The 18,452-nt window shown below is 36.5% G+C and overlaps 1 protein-coding gene across 3 annotated transcripts in view; it reads left to right on the top strand.

The window, feature by feature from the left end:
- The window catches only part of SPATA6 (spermatogenesis associated 6), a 148,044-nt gene extending 131,536 nt beyond the window's left edge, over positions 1-16,508 (top strand). For all 3 annotated transcript variants that reach the window (XM_077779766.1, XM_077779764.1, XM_077779767.1), the window contains 2 exons: positions 4,333-4,424; positions 16,261-16,508. In XM_077779766.1, the coding sequence (XP_077635892.1) occupies positions 4,333-4,424; positions 16,261-16,441 (273 nt within the window). In that variant the 3' untranslated portion in view covers positions 16,442-16,508. The remainder of the gene's footprint in view (positions 1-4,332; positions 4,425-16,260) is intronic.
- The last annotated feature ends 1,944 nt before the right edge of the window (positions 16,509-18,452 follow it).

Here is an 18,452-nt window from a genome sequence, read left to right as displayed (position 1 = left end):
TTGCCATTTATGACAGCATGGATGGACCTAGAGGGTATTACACTAAGTGAAATAAGCCAGAGAAAGACAAATATCACATTTCATTTTTATGTGGACTCCAAAAAACAAAACAAGCAAACTGACAGAAAGCAAAAACAGACCCATAAATACAGAGAACAAANAAAAAAAAAAAAAAAAAAAAAAAAAAAGACCAAGCAGAGAATCAAAGAAACCAGAAGGCTTAATCCAGTGAGAGAGAGGAAAATGAAGACGGAGGTACAGAAAATGTGTAAAAAGAATAGAGTAAAAATGCCTGATTAAGAAACAACTAGAAAAGAGAAAGAAAGGAAAGAAAGGAGAAAGAAAGAGAAAGAAAGAAAGAAAGAAAGAAAGAAAGAAGAAAGGAAAGAAAGGAAAGAAAGAAAAAGATACATATATAATAAGAATTGATCAGAAATTATGAGTCTGATTCCAAAGGGGAAAAAAGGGGGGTGGGGAAAAGAGGAGGGTAGAAAGAAAGAAGGGAAACGAGAAGAGTAGGAAAGAAAAGAGAAAACTGAAAGTTAAGAAAACAACAGACGAACATACGCAACTACAGGACGGTTGTCAGTGTGTGCCTGGGACTGGTGACTGTGCTGGTCTGCAGGAGAGGCCATCTGGTTACGTCAGTGTCAGTCGTGCTCCAGGGGATGAACAGTTACCAGGCATGGAAGGGTAGGGTGTGGTGTGAGTGGGTCCCGCCTCCACTGGGGGCCGCTGTCCCATTCCTGAAGCCCCACGTATCGGTATTGGTGACATTGGGTGTCTCAAACCACACTGTTCAGGCAGCCCTCGCAGAGTAGAGCCAGTGGTGAGCCTGTGCTGCTCCACAGTTCTCCCGTGCCTCCCAGGTGCTTGGCTGGGATTCCAAACCCGATGTCTTTTTTTTTTTTTTAATGTTTATTTAATTTTTGAGAGAGACAGAGAGCAGGAGCAGGTGGGGACAGGAGGCACACAGAGAGAGAGAGAAGGGGACAGAGGATCCAAAGCAGGCTTTGCACTAACAGCAGAGAGCCCCGATGTGGGGCCAAAGGCAGATACTTAACTGACTGAGCCACCCAGGGCCCCCTCAAAACCCGATGTCTTAAAGGATCCCAGACTCTGTGGACCCACTTCTGGTGTAGCACCACTCAGCCCTGCCCACAAAGGGCCTCTGGCTGGTGCCTGCAAGGTCTTTTGTCCTTGGTGGGGGAGCAAAAAACCCTCTTCTCACAGTACTCAAGGAAGGGACTGTTGCCTCCCAGTGCACTCCAGAGATCCCTACTGTGCCCTGGGCTGGCTCTTTCGGCGCCAGATGTGTGAACATGGTGGTGGCTTCGTTCTAGACAAAGTCGCGCACCCTTGAAAACTCCGATCTTCAGCTCCTAAGGCTGTTTGCCAAGTAGAAACTGCAAAGTGGAGGCGCCAGGATGGTTCAGTCAGTTAAGCATCTGAAAAGATGCTGCTTTATCTCCCCCAGTTCGCATACATGCACCTCTGTCCCACTAAGCTGTCTCCATCCACCTATGGAGATTTTTGTGTCACTCTGCAGCCTGTATTCCTGGGTGTTCCCAGTGTTTTGACTTCAATACAGCTGTATTTGAGGGACAAGGGAAATCCCAGTCACGCCTACTTCTCTGCCATCTTAACTCCAACCTCCTAGATCTGGATTTAAATTCAAGTGCTGCCACTTAATGTGCAACTTTGGCCACGTTATTTAATGTTTTGAATTTCAGTACCTTTTTCATAAGGTTTTTAAAGGCTTAAATGATACCCATGTAAAGAGGACGTGACTCAGTCCTAGAGGCCTTATAGGAACTCAGCAAATATTGGTGCTGTCTATTTTTTCTGTATTTACATGTTGGCAAATGGGAATATTGGTAAGAAATAAGAGGGGAATCATTTCTTCTTGCCCCAGGACTGTATTTCCTACAACTAATGAGAATGATTGCTTTACCAGTAGTTAATAGTTTACCATAAAGTGTGATTTTTTTTTTTTGCCTCTTTGCTTTTATATAACTTGTCCTTTAAAAAGAAGACTCTACCAGGGGCTCCTGGGTGCCTCAGTCCATTAAGTGTCCAACTTCAGCTCAGTTGGTGGGTTTGAGCCCCACATGGAGCTATCAGCTCAGAGTCTGAAGCCTGCTTTGGATTCTGTGTTTCTCTCTCTCTCTGCCTCTCCCCCACTTCTGTTTGGTCTCTCTTTCTCAAAATGAATAAACATTTAAAAAAAAAAATTTAAAGACTATACCAGGACTCTTATAAGAAATATGTATATGTATTGTGTATAAATATATGTATATATATATATATGTGTGTGTGTATGTGTATAGATAGATAGATAGATAGATAGATAATGTCACAAATATAGTCTTAAACTTTGAAGGGAATAACCATGAAGATCTGATCCTTTTGGTTCTTGGGCAGAATTCCCTTCCATGAACTCCTTGATGTAGATGTGAATCAGCTCTCTGCATGAATAGTTTTAGTAATTGTGGTCTTACTCCCTCTTAAAAAGCCTTTATGTTTTTAGAATGATCCATTAATTAGAACATTCTTCCCTGTTTTGTCTTTTACTTTGTCTCCTAATGCTTGTGCTCATGCTCCATTTTACCCACAGAGCTTCATAGAATAAATAACTTTGTTCCCCAGGTATGTGAGAATCATATCTTAGTCATTTTTTTATTCCCAGAATCTAGGGTAGTAAGTACCCAACTCAAAAAAGGGTTTTATTTAATGAATAATTGAGGTTCCGTTTTTTAAAAATACTTTTATACATTTTTATATATAAACTTTAAAATATAGACAACTGTTTTTTATTACTCCTGATCAAAAATTAATTCTTTCAATTGATTGACAAATTTAAACAAGGAATGTTGATTTATGTTTATGTGTAGTATCACTTATTATATAATCTACAAATTAATAGCTTTTTCCAAGGATAGAATTAAAAATTAAATATTATTTACATCTTCATTCAGTTCTTTTATTACATAATCTATTTATGAAGGTGGAAAGCATATTACATTAAAAACAAATTTTTTTTACATTTTATTTTGGTAGTGTCTTTTGTACTCATTACAATAATTCCACTTTCTGTGATGTTAATGTTCCAACTTCATTGACTTATCAGACTGGACAAAAATAAGAAACATCCAACTATATAATAAAAAGATCTAAAACCTAATAATAAGGAGAAAGATTGAAAATAGAAAGGCAAATAAATGGTATTCAAAAACTAACTAAAAAAAGCTATTGTAGTTATATTAATGGTAAATTGAAAGAAGTTAAGAGAAAAAAGCATCAATAAATAAATGGGGTTACTTCATGATGATAAAGGGTTAAATTCACCTAGATGCTATAACAATTCTAAATATATATTCACATTTTCTGTGGTTTTTAAACTTGCTCAGTTTTTCTTACTTTCATTTTTTAATTGAATACCCTCTTCCCAATTTCATGCCATCAGCAAATTTTTAAAAAACATTTTTCTTCAGGGACACCTGGGTGGCTTGGTCAGTTAAGTGTTCTACTCTTAAATCTTGGCTCAGGTCTTAATCTCATGATTCATGAGATCCAGCCCCAAGTCAGGCTCTGTGCTGACTAGGCAGAGCCTGCTTAGGATTCTCTCTCTCCCTCTCTCTATGCTCCTCCTCAGCTGACACTGTCCCTCTTCCTCCCCACTCTTTCTCAAAAAATAACCTTAAATTTTTTTTTCTTCATAATCTTTCTTCAGCTGATTTCTTACATAGAATAAAGGAATCCCTTATTAATACTAATCCTTATAGCAATCTATTTATGCTTAGTATCATCTTTTGTTACTCCCGTTCTCCTTATTTCTGTTCCTATCTAAGGAATGAGGGTATTGGCTAGTAGTTGGGAAAGATATTAGATACTAAATTCTATAAAATCACCAAACCTAAGAACATAATTACAGTGGATGCTGTAGTTTATAAGCTATCTCTTTAGAATTCTGTTTGGAATGCCCTTGAATGTGTCTGTTAGAAGTTAAGCCCATAGGAGGAGTAGCCATGTATTTTGATTCTAACTACTTTGCCTTTCATTAAATAAATGAAATAAATGTTCATTTGTTGATGCAAGAAGTTTCTACCAGTGTCTAGTCTTTGATAAGCCATATTAGCAAAAATATAATAAAATCATATTTGTTTTATTGAACAGAATAATGAATTACCACCTACACTTTTGTTTTTTTCCTAAGAAATCCAAGCATTTAATTCATTTCTTATAATGGGAGGAAGGGAGAACATTTCCCAAAGGAATATAGGGATCATTTTCATTGTAAAATGAATTAATGGAAATCTTTAAATTTTCTAGGATGAGAGAGACCCAGAGAAAGAGGATGAGCTGGAGCTGAAAAGAGGTCTTCTATACAGAGACTCTGCCTATGACAGTGACCCAGAATATAGGTATGAGCTGGACTAATGCAGCACGGAGAGATCTTTCTCACCGTTGCTATAAAAATAACCTGCTTTTTAATCTGTTGGACTTGTGGAAAATTTAGACATAAATTCATAATTATTATTTATTTTTTTAACTACATAAAATCTTTTTTTTTAATTTTTAATGTTTTATTTATTTTTGAGAGAGAGATAGAGACAGTGTGATCACGGGAGGGTCAGAGAGAGAGAGGGAGATACAGAATCTGAAGACAGCCTCCAGGCTCTGAGCTGGCTGTCAGCATAGAGCCTGATGTGGGGATCGAACCCACGAACCATGAGATCATGACCTGAGCCAAAGTCGGACGCTTAACCGACTGAGGTGCCTCCATAAAATCTTATTAAAATACTTTAATGACTGCGGAGCCTGGGTGGCTAAGTCAGTTGAACAACCAACTCTTAATTTTGGCTCAGGTCATGATCCTGGGGTCGTGAGATTGAACCCCATGTCTGGCTCTGTGCTGAGCATGGAGACTGCTTGGGATTCTCTCTCCCCTCCCCCTCCCGTTCTTGCACACACGCTTTCTCTCTAACAACAACAAAACACTTTAATGATTGCATTACTGCAGCTTTTCAAGGAAAACAAATATAGTTTATTAAGGGTGATATTTTCCATTTTACTTAAGATTGATAGTGAATTTGGCTGTCCTGCAAACCCACGTATCCATGGCTTATTTTCAAGCACATTTATTCTCATTCAAACAACAGTTTCCATAATTTGGGGCCATGAGTAAGCTTTTTTTAAGTAACATAAGAAAAATTGTTCTCCTAGCCTAATATATCAGAAATGTTAGTAATAATAAAGTTTCTGCAACCTTATGCTAGTAAATTTCATGAAGATTTTTAAAATCTCTATATCAGTTGCCATAGAATGTGGTATTAAAAATTGAATGTAAATTGCGAGTTTATGTAACTGAAGGTTCTCTGAATCCTCTGGTGCTATACCACTGATTACCTTCCTGAGTTTCCTAAAAAGCCAGTATAAGAAAAGAGCTCCAGATAATGGAATATGTTTTATTGCTAACTCAAGTTTTGGACTGAAGTTTCTGATCTTTACCCTGGTAAGTTAGGCTAAACATTCTGACATGTGAGGACTTCGTTTGCCCTGTACACAGAATATGAGTGTGAACTCCTTTCCCAAAGCTACTGCTTCCCAACCAAGAGGCAACCTGGATATGTCACCAAGGGAAGCAGTAGATTATAGGTGAATTTGGAGAAGCAATCCAAATAGGAAAAAGAAGATCCAAGAAAGTCCACACCTTGAGGAAGAAGAATTTTTATCTTTTGTTATCATTATTTACTTAAGTTTCTATGCTCTAGATTGCTACTCTGTATTTAGCATCTCAATTTTGGTTCTTAATCCATATAATTAATTCTAATTTGGGTAAGAATGGTTAGGGTTGACAAAGAAAAGTACCTGATTTTCATCCTTTTCTATGTATAATAATTACTTGCATTGCCTCTTTAAAATACAGATTTCTTCTTTCTACCCCCATAGATTCTAATTCTTTACCTATAGGGGTGAGACCTAGAAATCTACATTTTAAGAAATACCATGGATGCTTCTAATGCAGCTTGTGTAAAGACCACATTTTGAAAAGCACTTGTCTATTTAAAGTTTGCTATAAACCTCAGTATTGGTTCTTTTCTTTTTCCAGTTCACTCAGCAATGTTAATGGCTAAGCTTCCTGAGACTGTTTTGGTACCTCTCAAGAAAGAGTTAAAGCAGAATATCAGAAAAGATCTGCTTACACATTTTGAGATTTCTTTATATTCCTTGTTACTTTTACACACACACACACACACACACATATATATACACACATATATATGTATATATATATACACACACACATATATATGTATATATATATACATATATTTAGACTGATAGGACAGTTATCAGGCCTTCAAGATCTTTTATAAGAGCATATATGATTTTTTTTTAATTTTTAATGTTTATTTATTTTGAGAATAACAGAGCACGAACAGGGGAGGGGCAGAGAGAAAGGGAGACACAGAATCCGAAGCAGGTTCCAGGCTCTGAGCTGTCAGCACAGAGCCCGATGTGGGGCTCGAACCCATGAACCGTGAGATCATGACCTGAGCTGCAGTCGGACACTTAACCAACTGAGCCACCCAGGCGCCCCAAGAGCATATATGATTATTCGCTCCAGAAGCTACTGAAACGATCAGGATATTAATTTTATCCCTCAATCATATTAATATTTTAGGCTAATGTGTCGCTCTCATTCTACTTTCCATCTCAAGGATGAGAGAACCCACATTCAAAGTAATCACCCGTTTGCTTGCCTTAAGGCTTCCATCAGCAGAAATCATGAGTAAGTTTGGGAGTGTTGGCTTAATATCACCCCTCTATAGACACACATTGACACAGAGGTCAAGAGGAAGTCTGCATGGACCCCTGGAATGGCTAAGTGAGGAGCTCAGCAAATCCTCTCTCCCAATGCAGCAACTAGACAGAATTGTCAAAAACAACAATTTTATGACTCTGAAAATTGACCAAAGGCCTATATAACAAGTTGAGAAACATTTATGAAGAAAATCTACTAAGCCTCAATATGGGCAGTAGGAGGCTGTGGCATTTTGCCTGGAACTCCCATTCCCCAGCTCCTTGGGGCGGTCATGCTGAAAGACTGGCGTCTCTGCCACCAGAGGTGACTGTACAAAGCAGAGCATGGGAAATCCCATATGCAAGGAGATTAATAGAAACAATAGTTATCCTACTGACAAACAATAAGAGAAGACTTGAGGTCTAACTACTTGTTGGGACAGACATCAAAGATCCAGGAACCAGGTAGCCAAGTTGGTCTGGATAAAGTTGTAGTTATCCCTGGTAGTCTGGAATATCATGTGCATGTAGAAGGATATAATTATGTTTAGGAGAAAGTGGATAGGGCCTTAGGGAGCCACTAGTCCACAGCTAAATATGAGCCCTTTTGAAGGCAGAAAGTAACATCCAGGACAGGCTTGTAAACTGGATAAACTTTGAATGTATATTCCAAGCCACACATAGATCCATTGACAAAAGGATGGAAGCCTTTCTGACCAATCATTTGCTGGTCACCAAGCTATGCTGATCCAGGGGCAGTCCCAGAAAAGGAACAAGAGACACCAGAAACTACACAGGGCAAGGGAAACAGACTTCAAGCATTAATCCAGACAGGACACTAAACAAAACAAAACCAAAACCAAAACAAAACAAAACAAAAAAAAAAAAAAAACAACAACAACAAAAAAACGCTGGTAAGGTCAAAATCCAGAGTTGTAATTTTATCTAAAATGTTGTTTTTATCAAAAAACTATGTGACATGTAAGAAATAGAAAAATCTAACCCATGCAATTGAAGGATGAGTTTTACTATAAACTGTCTTTGAGGAGGCTCAGATATTGGATTCAGCAACTATGTTCAAAGAACTAAAGGAAATCATATTTAAAGAATTAAAGGGAGGGGTGCTAGCCTGTTCCAGTCTGTACAGCATGCGACTCTTGATCTCAGCATCATGAGTTCAAGCCCCATGCTGGGCATGGAACCTACTTACAATAAAAATAAAATAAAATAAATAATAAAATCATGTTAAAAAAAGAATTAAAGAGATATATAATGACAGGGAGTCATCAAATGGAGAACATTGTTAGATAAAAATGATTTCTTTTATGTTTTACTTAAAAATTATGTCAAGGACTCAATACTTTATGTTATGATCTAGATATATGTTGCGATTATCATCCATGGAGTATAGCAGATATTCAGTGTTTTCTGCAGGAAGCACATAATGGGAAATTGGAGTGCTGTTACACTGTACACATCAGCCTACACATGCTAGCTGTCCTGTATCTTCCATCATCTTTGAGTCTGAAATTCATATGGAAGAAACCTCTTATCAAGAAGCTGCTAGGTGACCTTTTACTTTAAGTTCTTTGGAATTTGAGACTGGATTTTGGAAACAATCTACTACCATGCCAGCTTCCTTCTCTTTTGCATATTGCCTATCTTTCAGAAAATTTTAGACATTTGCAGTGGTAACTTTGCCAGTTCCCAAGTCCTAGGATGTTTTTTAGTATCTGCTATGTTTATTTCAAATTTCTTCAGTTTTCAGGATGTTTAAAATTCTACATATTGTAGAATTTTATTGTTGTATACTTCTGGCATCACTATTTTATTTGAACATTACTCTTAATTGAATACCAGGTGTAAGTGATGTTTCACATAGAAGGGGGTTGGTCACAAAAAGGAAGAAGTAAGGATAAAAATAATTTTAAGTTCCTGGTTAGAATATAAATTGCCTTTTATGGCTCTTGCTTGAAAATTTTAACCATAATTTTCTTTTATGGAACTAGCTATTGATGTAAGCTATTTTCTATTTACTTCTGCATATTTTTCAGGTTATTAACAGCAGAAATATGCTCAATATAATGTTTTAATTGTGAAATTACTTGTAACAAAACTAAGTAATTTAAATTTTGACTATATATATTTTAAGTTTTTATTTAGATCCCAGTTAGTTAACATACAGTGTAACATTAGTTTCAGGTGTACAATATAGTGATTGCACACTTCCACATAACACCTAGTGCTCATCACAAGTGCACTCCTTACCCCATCACCTATTTAACCCATCTGCCCACCCACCTCCCTTCTGGTAACCATCAGTTGACTATATATTTTTAAATAATAGAGGCTTGACAGTAGTTTTCATCTCTTCGTATTGGTCACTTTCTGATTAATCTGATGAATCTACTAAGATGTAATAAATAGCCAAAAAGTTGTCTTTAGTATTAACAAATGGAAGAAAAAAATATAAATAATATGCACACTTAAAATCTCTTAAATAACTAAGAACAAGCTTTCATTTCAAGAGAAAATGTTGCTTGATTTTAATTTGAATTTGTTGGATCTTGTGTTATTAACTCAAGTATCATAAAATCCTTTTTCATTAAATACTTAAGATTTAATTTTTTTTTCTTTAAAAATTTTTTGTCTAGAAGTTATATTGGTACTCAGAAATATTGGGGGTGCTGCATATTTACGTGATTTTTCAAAGTGTGAAAATTGTAGCTTAGGTGTCTAGAAAAGTTTCTGATGATTAGGACAGGGCAGTGTTGTATTCATTAAAAAAAATGTTTATGTTTATAAAAATGTCTTTCACGTTTATTTTTGAGAGAGAGAGAGAGAGATAGGAAGAGAGAGAGAGTCCAAGCACAAGCAAAGGAGTGGTAGAGAGAGAATGAGATAGAATCTAAAGCAGGCTCCAGGCTCTGAGCTGCCAGCACAGAGCCTAGCGCGGAGCTCAAACTCACAAGCCAGGAGATCATGACCTAAGCCAAAGTCAGACGCTTAGCCAACTGAGCTCACTGAGCCACTCACATGCCCCTGTATTCATTTTTTAAAACCAAATATATTGATGCCAGGGCATGTCCAATGTTCAACTTGTTGCCTCCTTAAAGAATATGACTAAACATCCAGAGTGGTTTTAAGACTAGCAATTCTTGACAGACTAATTTAATTTTTAAATAGATTATGAGAAAGTAATACATTCGATATAACTTTTAGTAAGAATTATGATTTTATTACATTCTCATAAATAAGTAGGTAATTATGGTCTTAACTAGATAGAGTTAGGTAGGTAGACTGCTGACTGAATGATGACATGAAAGAGATCATTAACAGCAATCCCAAGTTAGGCCTGGGAACCATAATAAATAGTATTTCATGATATTGTGCTTGAATTGTAGTTATTTAAGCTTTAACGATAACTGAATTTCAGAATAAAAAATCTGTTCTTATTTTATTTAACCAGACTAAAACATGCAAATATTCCTTAGGTGTTATACCTGTAATCTCTCTACATTAGATCAATTTTATATCTAGTTCTTTTTACTCAAAGTATGGGAGGGAATTCAGAAAAGAATAATAAAAACAAATGACATGTTCTCTATGGATATGACAATGATACTGAATTTAACCTGTATTTGTGACACCAGAGGGAAGACTTAAAATATCAGTTTAAAACACTATATTTTTGTGTTTAAATAAAGACCACTTGTATCCTGTACACATATTATTAAAAATGATACTTGGGAAAAAAATAATACTTGAGGCTAAGACTTCAGAGTACTCTTGATTCAATCTCCCACTCATAGTAGAAATCCCTTCTGTATCCCTCCATTATAGGCTCATTATTCCCTCTAAGATAAAATTCTGCTTGACTTTTAACAGTTAAATCTTACTTTATTCTTACCTCTCCAGATGTGCCTGGTATTTCATGATATCCCAGACTGTTTTATGCTTTGCTTCTGTTATATAATATGATGCCTGGAATAACTTCTGTCTTCTTTATCTAGTGAATTTCTACTTATTCTCTAGGACTAAAGTCAAGTTTTTTCCATCTTCTGAGATATCTTTCATGACCTCAACAGACTGTTAGGCATTTTCCCCCTACTGCCCCTTCTCATATATTTCATTTCAGTTAGCAATATTTTTTCACAATAATATTTCATAATAATAACACTATTCCATTATGTGTTTATCTTGCCTTCTATTAAATGTGAGCTCCTTGAAAGCACAGATATGTTACTTATCTTTGTTTTTGACTGTACATCAAGGTTTCTGACATGTAGTGGGAGCTCAACTTAGAAAAATAGTTCATGGGGCGCCTGGGTGGCTCAGTCGGTTAAGCGTCCGACTTCGGCTCAGGTCATGATCACATGGTTTGTGGGTTCGAGCCCCGCGTCGGGCTCTGTGCTGACAGCTCAGAGCCTGGATCCTGCTTCCGATTCTGTGTCTCCCTCTCTCTCTGACCCTCCCCTGTTCACGCTGTTTCTCTCTCTCTCTCTCAGAAATAAATAAAAAAAAATTTAAAAAAATAGTTCAAATATTAAAATACAGTTCTTAATAATGATCAGTTACATTGCTAAAACTATTATTTAAGTAAACTCACTTTTTGATTGTCATATTTAGTAACATCTCTAGGTAAGGAATCAACAGACGAATTAATACTAGTGAAAGCTGTTAGACCTTATTGGTTGTCAGTGGCTCATTTCTACACATTCTCAGTCATGTAAGAGAATAAGTTACTTATAAGTAATTGGTCTTCAGTAAATTTATTTGAGTATACTTCTTTTATTTTTTATTTATTTTTAATTGTTTAATGTTCATTTATTTTTGAGAGAGAGAGCGTGAGCAGGGGAGGGGCAGAGAGAGAGGGAGACACAGAATCTGAAGCAGGCTCCAGGCTCTGAGCTGTTAGCAGAGAGCCTGGCGTGGGGTTCAAACTCACAAGCCATGAAATCATGACCTGAGCTGAAGTCAGACACTTAACCAACAACTTAACCACCCAGGTGCCCCTAAAGTCACTTTCAGTGCCAGTTCTTTGAGTATAAATGGCAAATGACCAATTTTATAATTCTCATGATCTTCCATTTATTTCTTAGAATTAATATTTTGGGGATAGCCTGTCTCATCTTACCTTTTGACCTTCTTTTCAGTGAATATCACCTTATAGATACTTTGTAGGAAGACTATGTATAGAGTAGCATATGCTTGGTCTTTGTTTGATACTGATATAGAAAACATCAGGGTTTCAAGTGAGTTTACTCTTTTCTAAACAAAAATTTGGTAATGTCCTTTGTCTCCTAGCTCATGTTAAACTACCTAAGACCTTTCTGTTCTTAGCATATAAACCAGGCCCTGTCAACACTTAGGATTTGAAATTGCCCCATTCGTGGATTATCTTGGTCTGTTCTTTTTTGTCTTCTTTTTAATAGCCTTGTCATAATTAAATACAGGGCTCCTACTTAAGTAGTAAGAATAAGTTAATAAAAACAAAATGTACTCCATTAATAAAAATATTATCCCTACTTTGAAAGTAACCATTTTACTGTATATAGCATTAATGCAGTACTTTTTAGAGTTTAGCAAGAACTCACTAAATGCTTTGAATGAATGAATGCTGAAGATACTCATGGTAAAATAGAGAAGCTTAGTTTTTAAAAGCCTATTACTATAATAAAACTTTTTAGTGTCACTTACACATTTTAAACTTATTAATATACCCAGTAATGGGAAATCAAAATTGACTCAATATGTTCATAGTTTATTAGAGAGCTAATGCTTTCATGTCTGGAAGGAAATATCATTTTTAGGGTTCTGATACTCTTTTGTTTGCATGTGTGGACCATATTAGGCCCTGTTCTGTGTTCACATGTCTGTTTTACAGTTCAGACTCCCAGGCTGAACTAATCCCTGCATTCCCTCTGTATAATCACAATATTATTTACTAAATTGAAAAATTTTGCAATTTTAAGTAGAAATAAACTCCCTGCCAAATTTTACAAGATCAAAAAGCATTAGAATGTGTATTTTGGCTACTTTAGCTCTTCTTTATAAACCCTTATTGGATTCATATTTGCTTCTAAAAAGCTTTCTGAATTTTATTTATTCAATGCAAGCCACTGAGGTGATACTTTCAGGCAACTTTGAGATATGAGAAAAAAAAAGTGTAGTCTAATGGAAGCACAGCAGTTGCAAATCTAAGCCAGCTAACATTAAATATAGTAATTGATGATAGGGGGAGAAATTTGGTCTACAACCTCAGAAATAGTCTACACAATGATTTTCAAAGTTAGCAGTCATACCACTGCTTACCCCTCTGAGAGCCGGGTAGTGGCATGTGTCAGAAATTCAGACTTCCCTTAGTGAGCTAGCCTGGCTGCCAAACACAATGTAGAGCTTGAAAAAGAACATTCTTACCTGGCCTTCATCATGTGGTAAAGTTGATGATTGTGGAAAAGAAGATAAGGGACAGACCTGTGTTTTGTGAAATTTTAATTAGTTCATGATGTGTTGCAAAACAAAACAACAAATAAACAAAAGAAAACCAACCAAACAGAAAAAAACCTGGTGGGACTCCTAACATAGTCGGAGGGAACACAGGCAAATGTGGGGGCCTAGGTTGGGGGGTGCAATTGCAGAGGCATGCAAAAATGTTTCTAGTAATTTATTTGTGCGTGTGATTTCCCTATCACTTGACTCAAACTGTCAAATAATAATAATAAGTTGTAAGTGACAACAGGAATTAGGCTTGGTGAAAAAAATGTATGAAATCAGTAATTGTATTCAGTGGATAGACTACTTCTTGAGCAGAGCTAATGTAAGAAATGTGGTCGCTTTATCGAAGCAATAGCACTAAGGCTTGGCTAAAGCCTTTGAAAAATTTTCAATATTACACTGACATTATTAAAAATTGTCTTGATTACCCCTCTTTAACTGAATGGGCAAGATAGAAGTAATGATAATCATGTTTTAAAATGCCTTTGTTATCCCAGAGACTATATCGCTTTCAAAATTTTCCAGCGTGAAAATTTTTTGCATCAAATGTAAAGAAAGTTTGACAGGATCTAGTAAATATTATTAGAAGATGTGAGGTAAAATTTCATTTTAGCAAAGCCGTCAGGAAGTAGAGAAACCTATTATCATTGTTCACAAAAGTGAATTTTTAAGAACTTCCGTAATAACTGTAGCTGAGAAATATATTTAAGGATTATACATCATAAATAATAATAATAGTAATAATAAATGAATACACATTTACTCACCATCCAGCTAACCAGAGCACAATCCATACCTACAAAGCCACCTTATGCTCCTAACCAATTGCTTCTCTTTCCATGGAGAGAACTGTTACAGTAACTTTTTTGTTAATCCTTCTTTTTTTTCTTTATAGTTATACCACACATGAATCTATCCTTAGGCAACATGTTGTTTAATTTTCCTTATTTTAAACTTTATATAAATGTAAGTACAACTGTAATTGTTTGAAATTTGCTTTTTTTCCCTACTAGGTTGGTTTTTCAGTTTTATCCCAACTGATGCATGCATGTAGCTATAGATCATTAATTTCCCCTATTTTCTCTGCTGCATACTGTACCATGCATGCATATACCATGGTATGCACATGTGTTCTATTGTAGATGGGTATTTAAGGTTGCTTCCAGTTCTCAGCTTTGTTACCAAGAGTTGTTGGGAACAAGTTGGCACACGTCTCATGGCACACATGTGCAAGAGTTTCACTGGGGTACCCACGAGTGGTATTACTGGCTTGAAGTTGCATATTCAACCTTACTGAGTCATGCCAAACTCTTCCCAAGTAAGTGTGTCAATGTTCTCACAACTTTACATCCTCACTGACACCATGTCAAGCTCCAAAAATGATAACCAGTGTGCTCCATGCCTTTTTTTTGTGGTCACTTTGTGTTGAGGTATTAGAACCTGGTGCTATTCAGCTATTCTTCTTGCCGATATATAACCCTAAGAGTTCTTGTTTCACAGTTGACAATAGAAGTAACATCATTGGACTGCTAAGTCAAGGAAGAAATTGTTTGAAGTGAGATTCCAAATATATGAGGAAAATGCATCTGTGACATTTAATAACCAGAGCATACAGGGTTGTTGTTGTTGTTGTTTTTTTAATTTTAACGTTTTATTTCTTTTGGAGAGAGAGAGAGGGAGACTGAGCACGAGTGAGGGAGGGGCAGAGAGAGTGGGAGACACAGAATCCAAAGCAGGCTCCAGGCTCCAAGCTGTCGACACAGAGCCCGACATGGGGCTCGAACTCACAAAATGTGAGATCATGACCTGAGCCGGAGTCGGACACCTAACCAACTAAGCCACACAAGCGCCCCGGAACATGCAGTTTTACACAGCTTAAACTTCACAATCTCTAACATGCCTGAGAGTCTTATCTATAACAATTAATTTATTGAAGAAGGGCAATTATTTATTAAAATAAAATAAACTCAGTCCTTGAAAAACTCAACATTTCATTTCTAGCAAATGATATGATATGCCCAAATGATAGTAAAATTGTAACTTTGGTATGTTTTAAAAAGCACTATCAAATCTTCCAAAAGAGTTGCCTTTTCTTCTCTATTCTCATGGTAACTATCCTAGTACTGGTCTATTATGTAGCTTCCTATCTATTCTCTTTTTTCTTCAAAACCCTCAAAACTGGATCCCTATCACTTCAAATACAGACTCTTCCACATTGTTTTCCATTTTCCGAAAGTGGTTCATATTCAGGGTAATTTTCTACTCCTCCTTGAAGACAGTAGCAGTATGCCCTGAAGGGGCCTCAGGGCCATAGACCTGGTATTCCTTTCTGTTCTGACAATTACTAGCTGAGTAGTCATAGGCAAGTAGCTTGACTTCACTGAATCTTAGTTTCCACGGGCACCAATTTTACCATGTCCTAAGATTGTGAAATATCTATAACGTACCTAGTAAATTCCTCATACTTAATAACTTCTGTGTGCAAAGCAAGCACCGTACTATGCACTTTCCACATAGTGTCTTTGAGTTTTAAACCAATACTGCAAAAATACAGTATAGGAAGCTTAGACTCTAGATGGTTTAATAAATTGCCCAAGGTCCCACAGCTTATAACGGATTGAGCTGTTACTCAGTTTTAGGCGTGCCTGACTTCAGAGACCAGGTGCTCTCATGACTGGCCCCACCAGGGCACCTGTGCTCTTCTTTTACCACGCCACAGTTATCTCTCTTCTCTGAATTCTTTGTAATTCTGTCTCTCATGCACAATTTTCATTTTATTGTATTGTAATGGTTCCATACAAATAGGTCACTTTTGAAGGCACAGACCTTATTGTCTTTTATTTCTCATAGCCCAGAGTATCAGACACCCATAAAGTACTCAGTAAATATTTGATTTATGTAATACTACCTCCCATTGAGTTTCACCAGTTTTAATATTTTATGTCCTTTTTATAGCTCATTTCAGCGGCCACGTGGCACTCCCCATTTGGATGACGGTGAATACTGGTCCAACAGGGCAGCGTCTTATAAAGGAAAATCCCACCGACCCCTCTTTGAGAACAGCATGGACAAGATATACAGGAACTTATACAAAAAGGCCTGTAGTTCTGTTTCTCATACACAGGAAAGCTTCTGAGACCATCCATGATAAACTGTATGGGTGTCTGTGTCAACTTCTCAATGAAAATGTTTGATGTGATCAATATCTGTATTCTTTTTTTTTTTTAACAGGTGGTTCTGAGTACAGTAGTTAGATGTGAATAAGTTCATTACTTCAGGTGGTAAATTATTGTAGGCAACCCTTTTCTTTCTCATAGAAAGGAGGTCTCTGCTCCAAAAGTCAGAGCTCTGTACTGTATCACGACTTCAATCTGGTTATGAGACAAGGCTGTTCTGTCCCCACGTACCTCCTGTCCCCACCCACACATCCAAGAATAGCTTCTCTCTTGAAATGGTCTCCTGCCTTAATCACCTTGTGATTTTTTTTTTCATCTGTTTGATTGGTTAGCCTGTCTAAGATTAATATTAACTCCTTTTTCTTGGTAATGACCAAAATGATATACTGTACAGAAATTAAATGGATTTCCTGAGCTTAAACCCCGTTTTAACTAGCATTTTCTACTTACTTCTCCCGACAGAAAATTTATACTTCTTAACTAATAAGAAATAGCTTTCTTTTTAAAGTTTATATAATCATTCACTTCCTCTTCTCTAAAACAACTACCTAAGTTACCTACAATATATAAGAGTTAGCTAGAAACAGCAGTTGCCATGTGTGACCCAAAATGTGAATAACTGATTTGTAAAGATAGAATTCTTTGCATGATTTTCTTTTAAGGCCATTATCTTGTGGTGCAACCAGAATCAGAAAATAGCTTTTTTTTTTAGTAAGCATGTAGAGACTCAGAAAGAATAAAGGGATTATATTGTAATTTTAAACTCCTTAGAGTTGTCATAGGTACCAAATGACCCAAGAAAGTAGTATCCTTAGTTAAAGGACATTTGGAACCATAAAGACAAGTAAAATATTATACAGAACACTTTGTTCTGCTAAGTCTGGTAGTTGATTAAATTAGCCCCCATAGATACACCTGTGAGGCCAGTGAATCTTTGAAGATATCTTTGAAGAAATCAGTCACCTCATATTTGCCAGAGTCAGTGGAGGGAAAGCAGAGAATAGGAAATAAGTGAACTTGGTCTACAGGCTTGGAGAGTTGACTACAAGGTACTGTTTTCTCATTGGCTCCACCTTTGATTAATTCTACAGTAATGATTAAAAAAAATTGAACTCCATTTAAGTTGAAATTAACATGTAAAATGGGGTGACTTGCTTTTGTATTAGGAGAAAATATTTAATACTTGTTATCTAATAATAGGTTTTTTAAACTTCATGTTAAGTGTTCTGAAATAACAACCTGTGATGAATTAGAAAGTGCATCAGAGAAAGGGGCCAGGCGGTCTAGGCTTTAGCTCCATCCTGCCATTCTGCAGCTGCGTCTCTTCAGTTCTCTGGTCCCTAGTCTCCTCAGCCTATCAAATGAGGATGGAATAGATCAGCTTTTCCTGAACCGTGTTCTGTGGACCTGTTCTAAGAGATGGATATAGAAATGTAGATGTAGGTATTTCCTTGGTGTTATATAAGCTGAGGAAAATTATGCACCATATTCACACTCCCTGACTTAGAGAGTCATGGGTAGGATGGCAGAAATGAAAGACAGTGCTATTGATGCTGAAACAGCAGTTCCAAACTGGAGCTGTCCAAGTGAACGGGGATGTATGGTCCATATAGTCATAGTGAATGTAGCATGTGAGAGGCTCTGAGAAATCCTGGCATAGACCTGTTTATGCAGGCCCAGAATGTCCTAAACTAAACTGAGTGTGTAGCAGTATCTGTCATTATGGCCATCTTTCTCCTCCAATTCTGTGTCCTCAGCTCCCCACACTCCCTTTCAAACATGCCACCCTCAGCTTGTATGTGGACACTGATTGGGGAAATGGTACACTACACAATCACTGAGTTAACCTTCTGGCTGTAACTTGTATGATGATGTTTTGTACAATGAGATTTTGAAGGTCAACACTGAATAGTGCTTTTTAAAATATATATATTATATAAAATATTATATATATATATATATTCAGTGACA

Source organism: Crocuta crocuta, unplaced genomic scaffold (genome assembly GCF_008692635.1).
Source record: "Crocuta crocuta isolate KB4526 unplaced genomic scaffold, BGI_CrCroc_1.0 scaffold168, whole genome shotgun sequence".
Lineage (NCBI taxonomy): Eukaryota > Metazoa > Chordata > Mammalia > Carnivora > Hyaenidae > Crocuta > Crocuta crocuta.
Note: the sequence above shows the minus strand (reverse complement) of the source record. Positions and strands in the feature narration are given on the sequence as shown.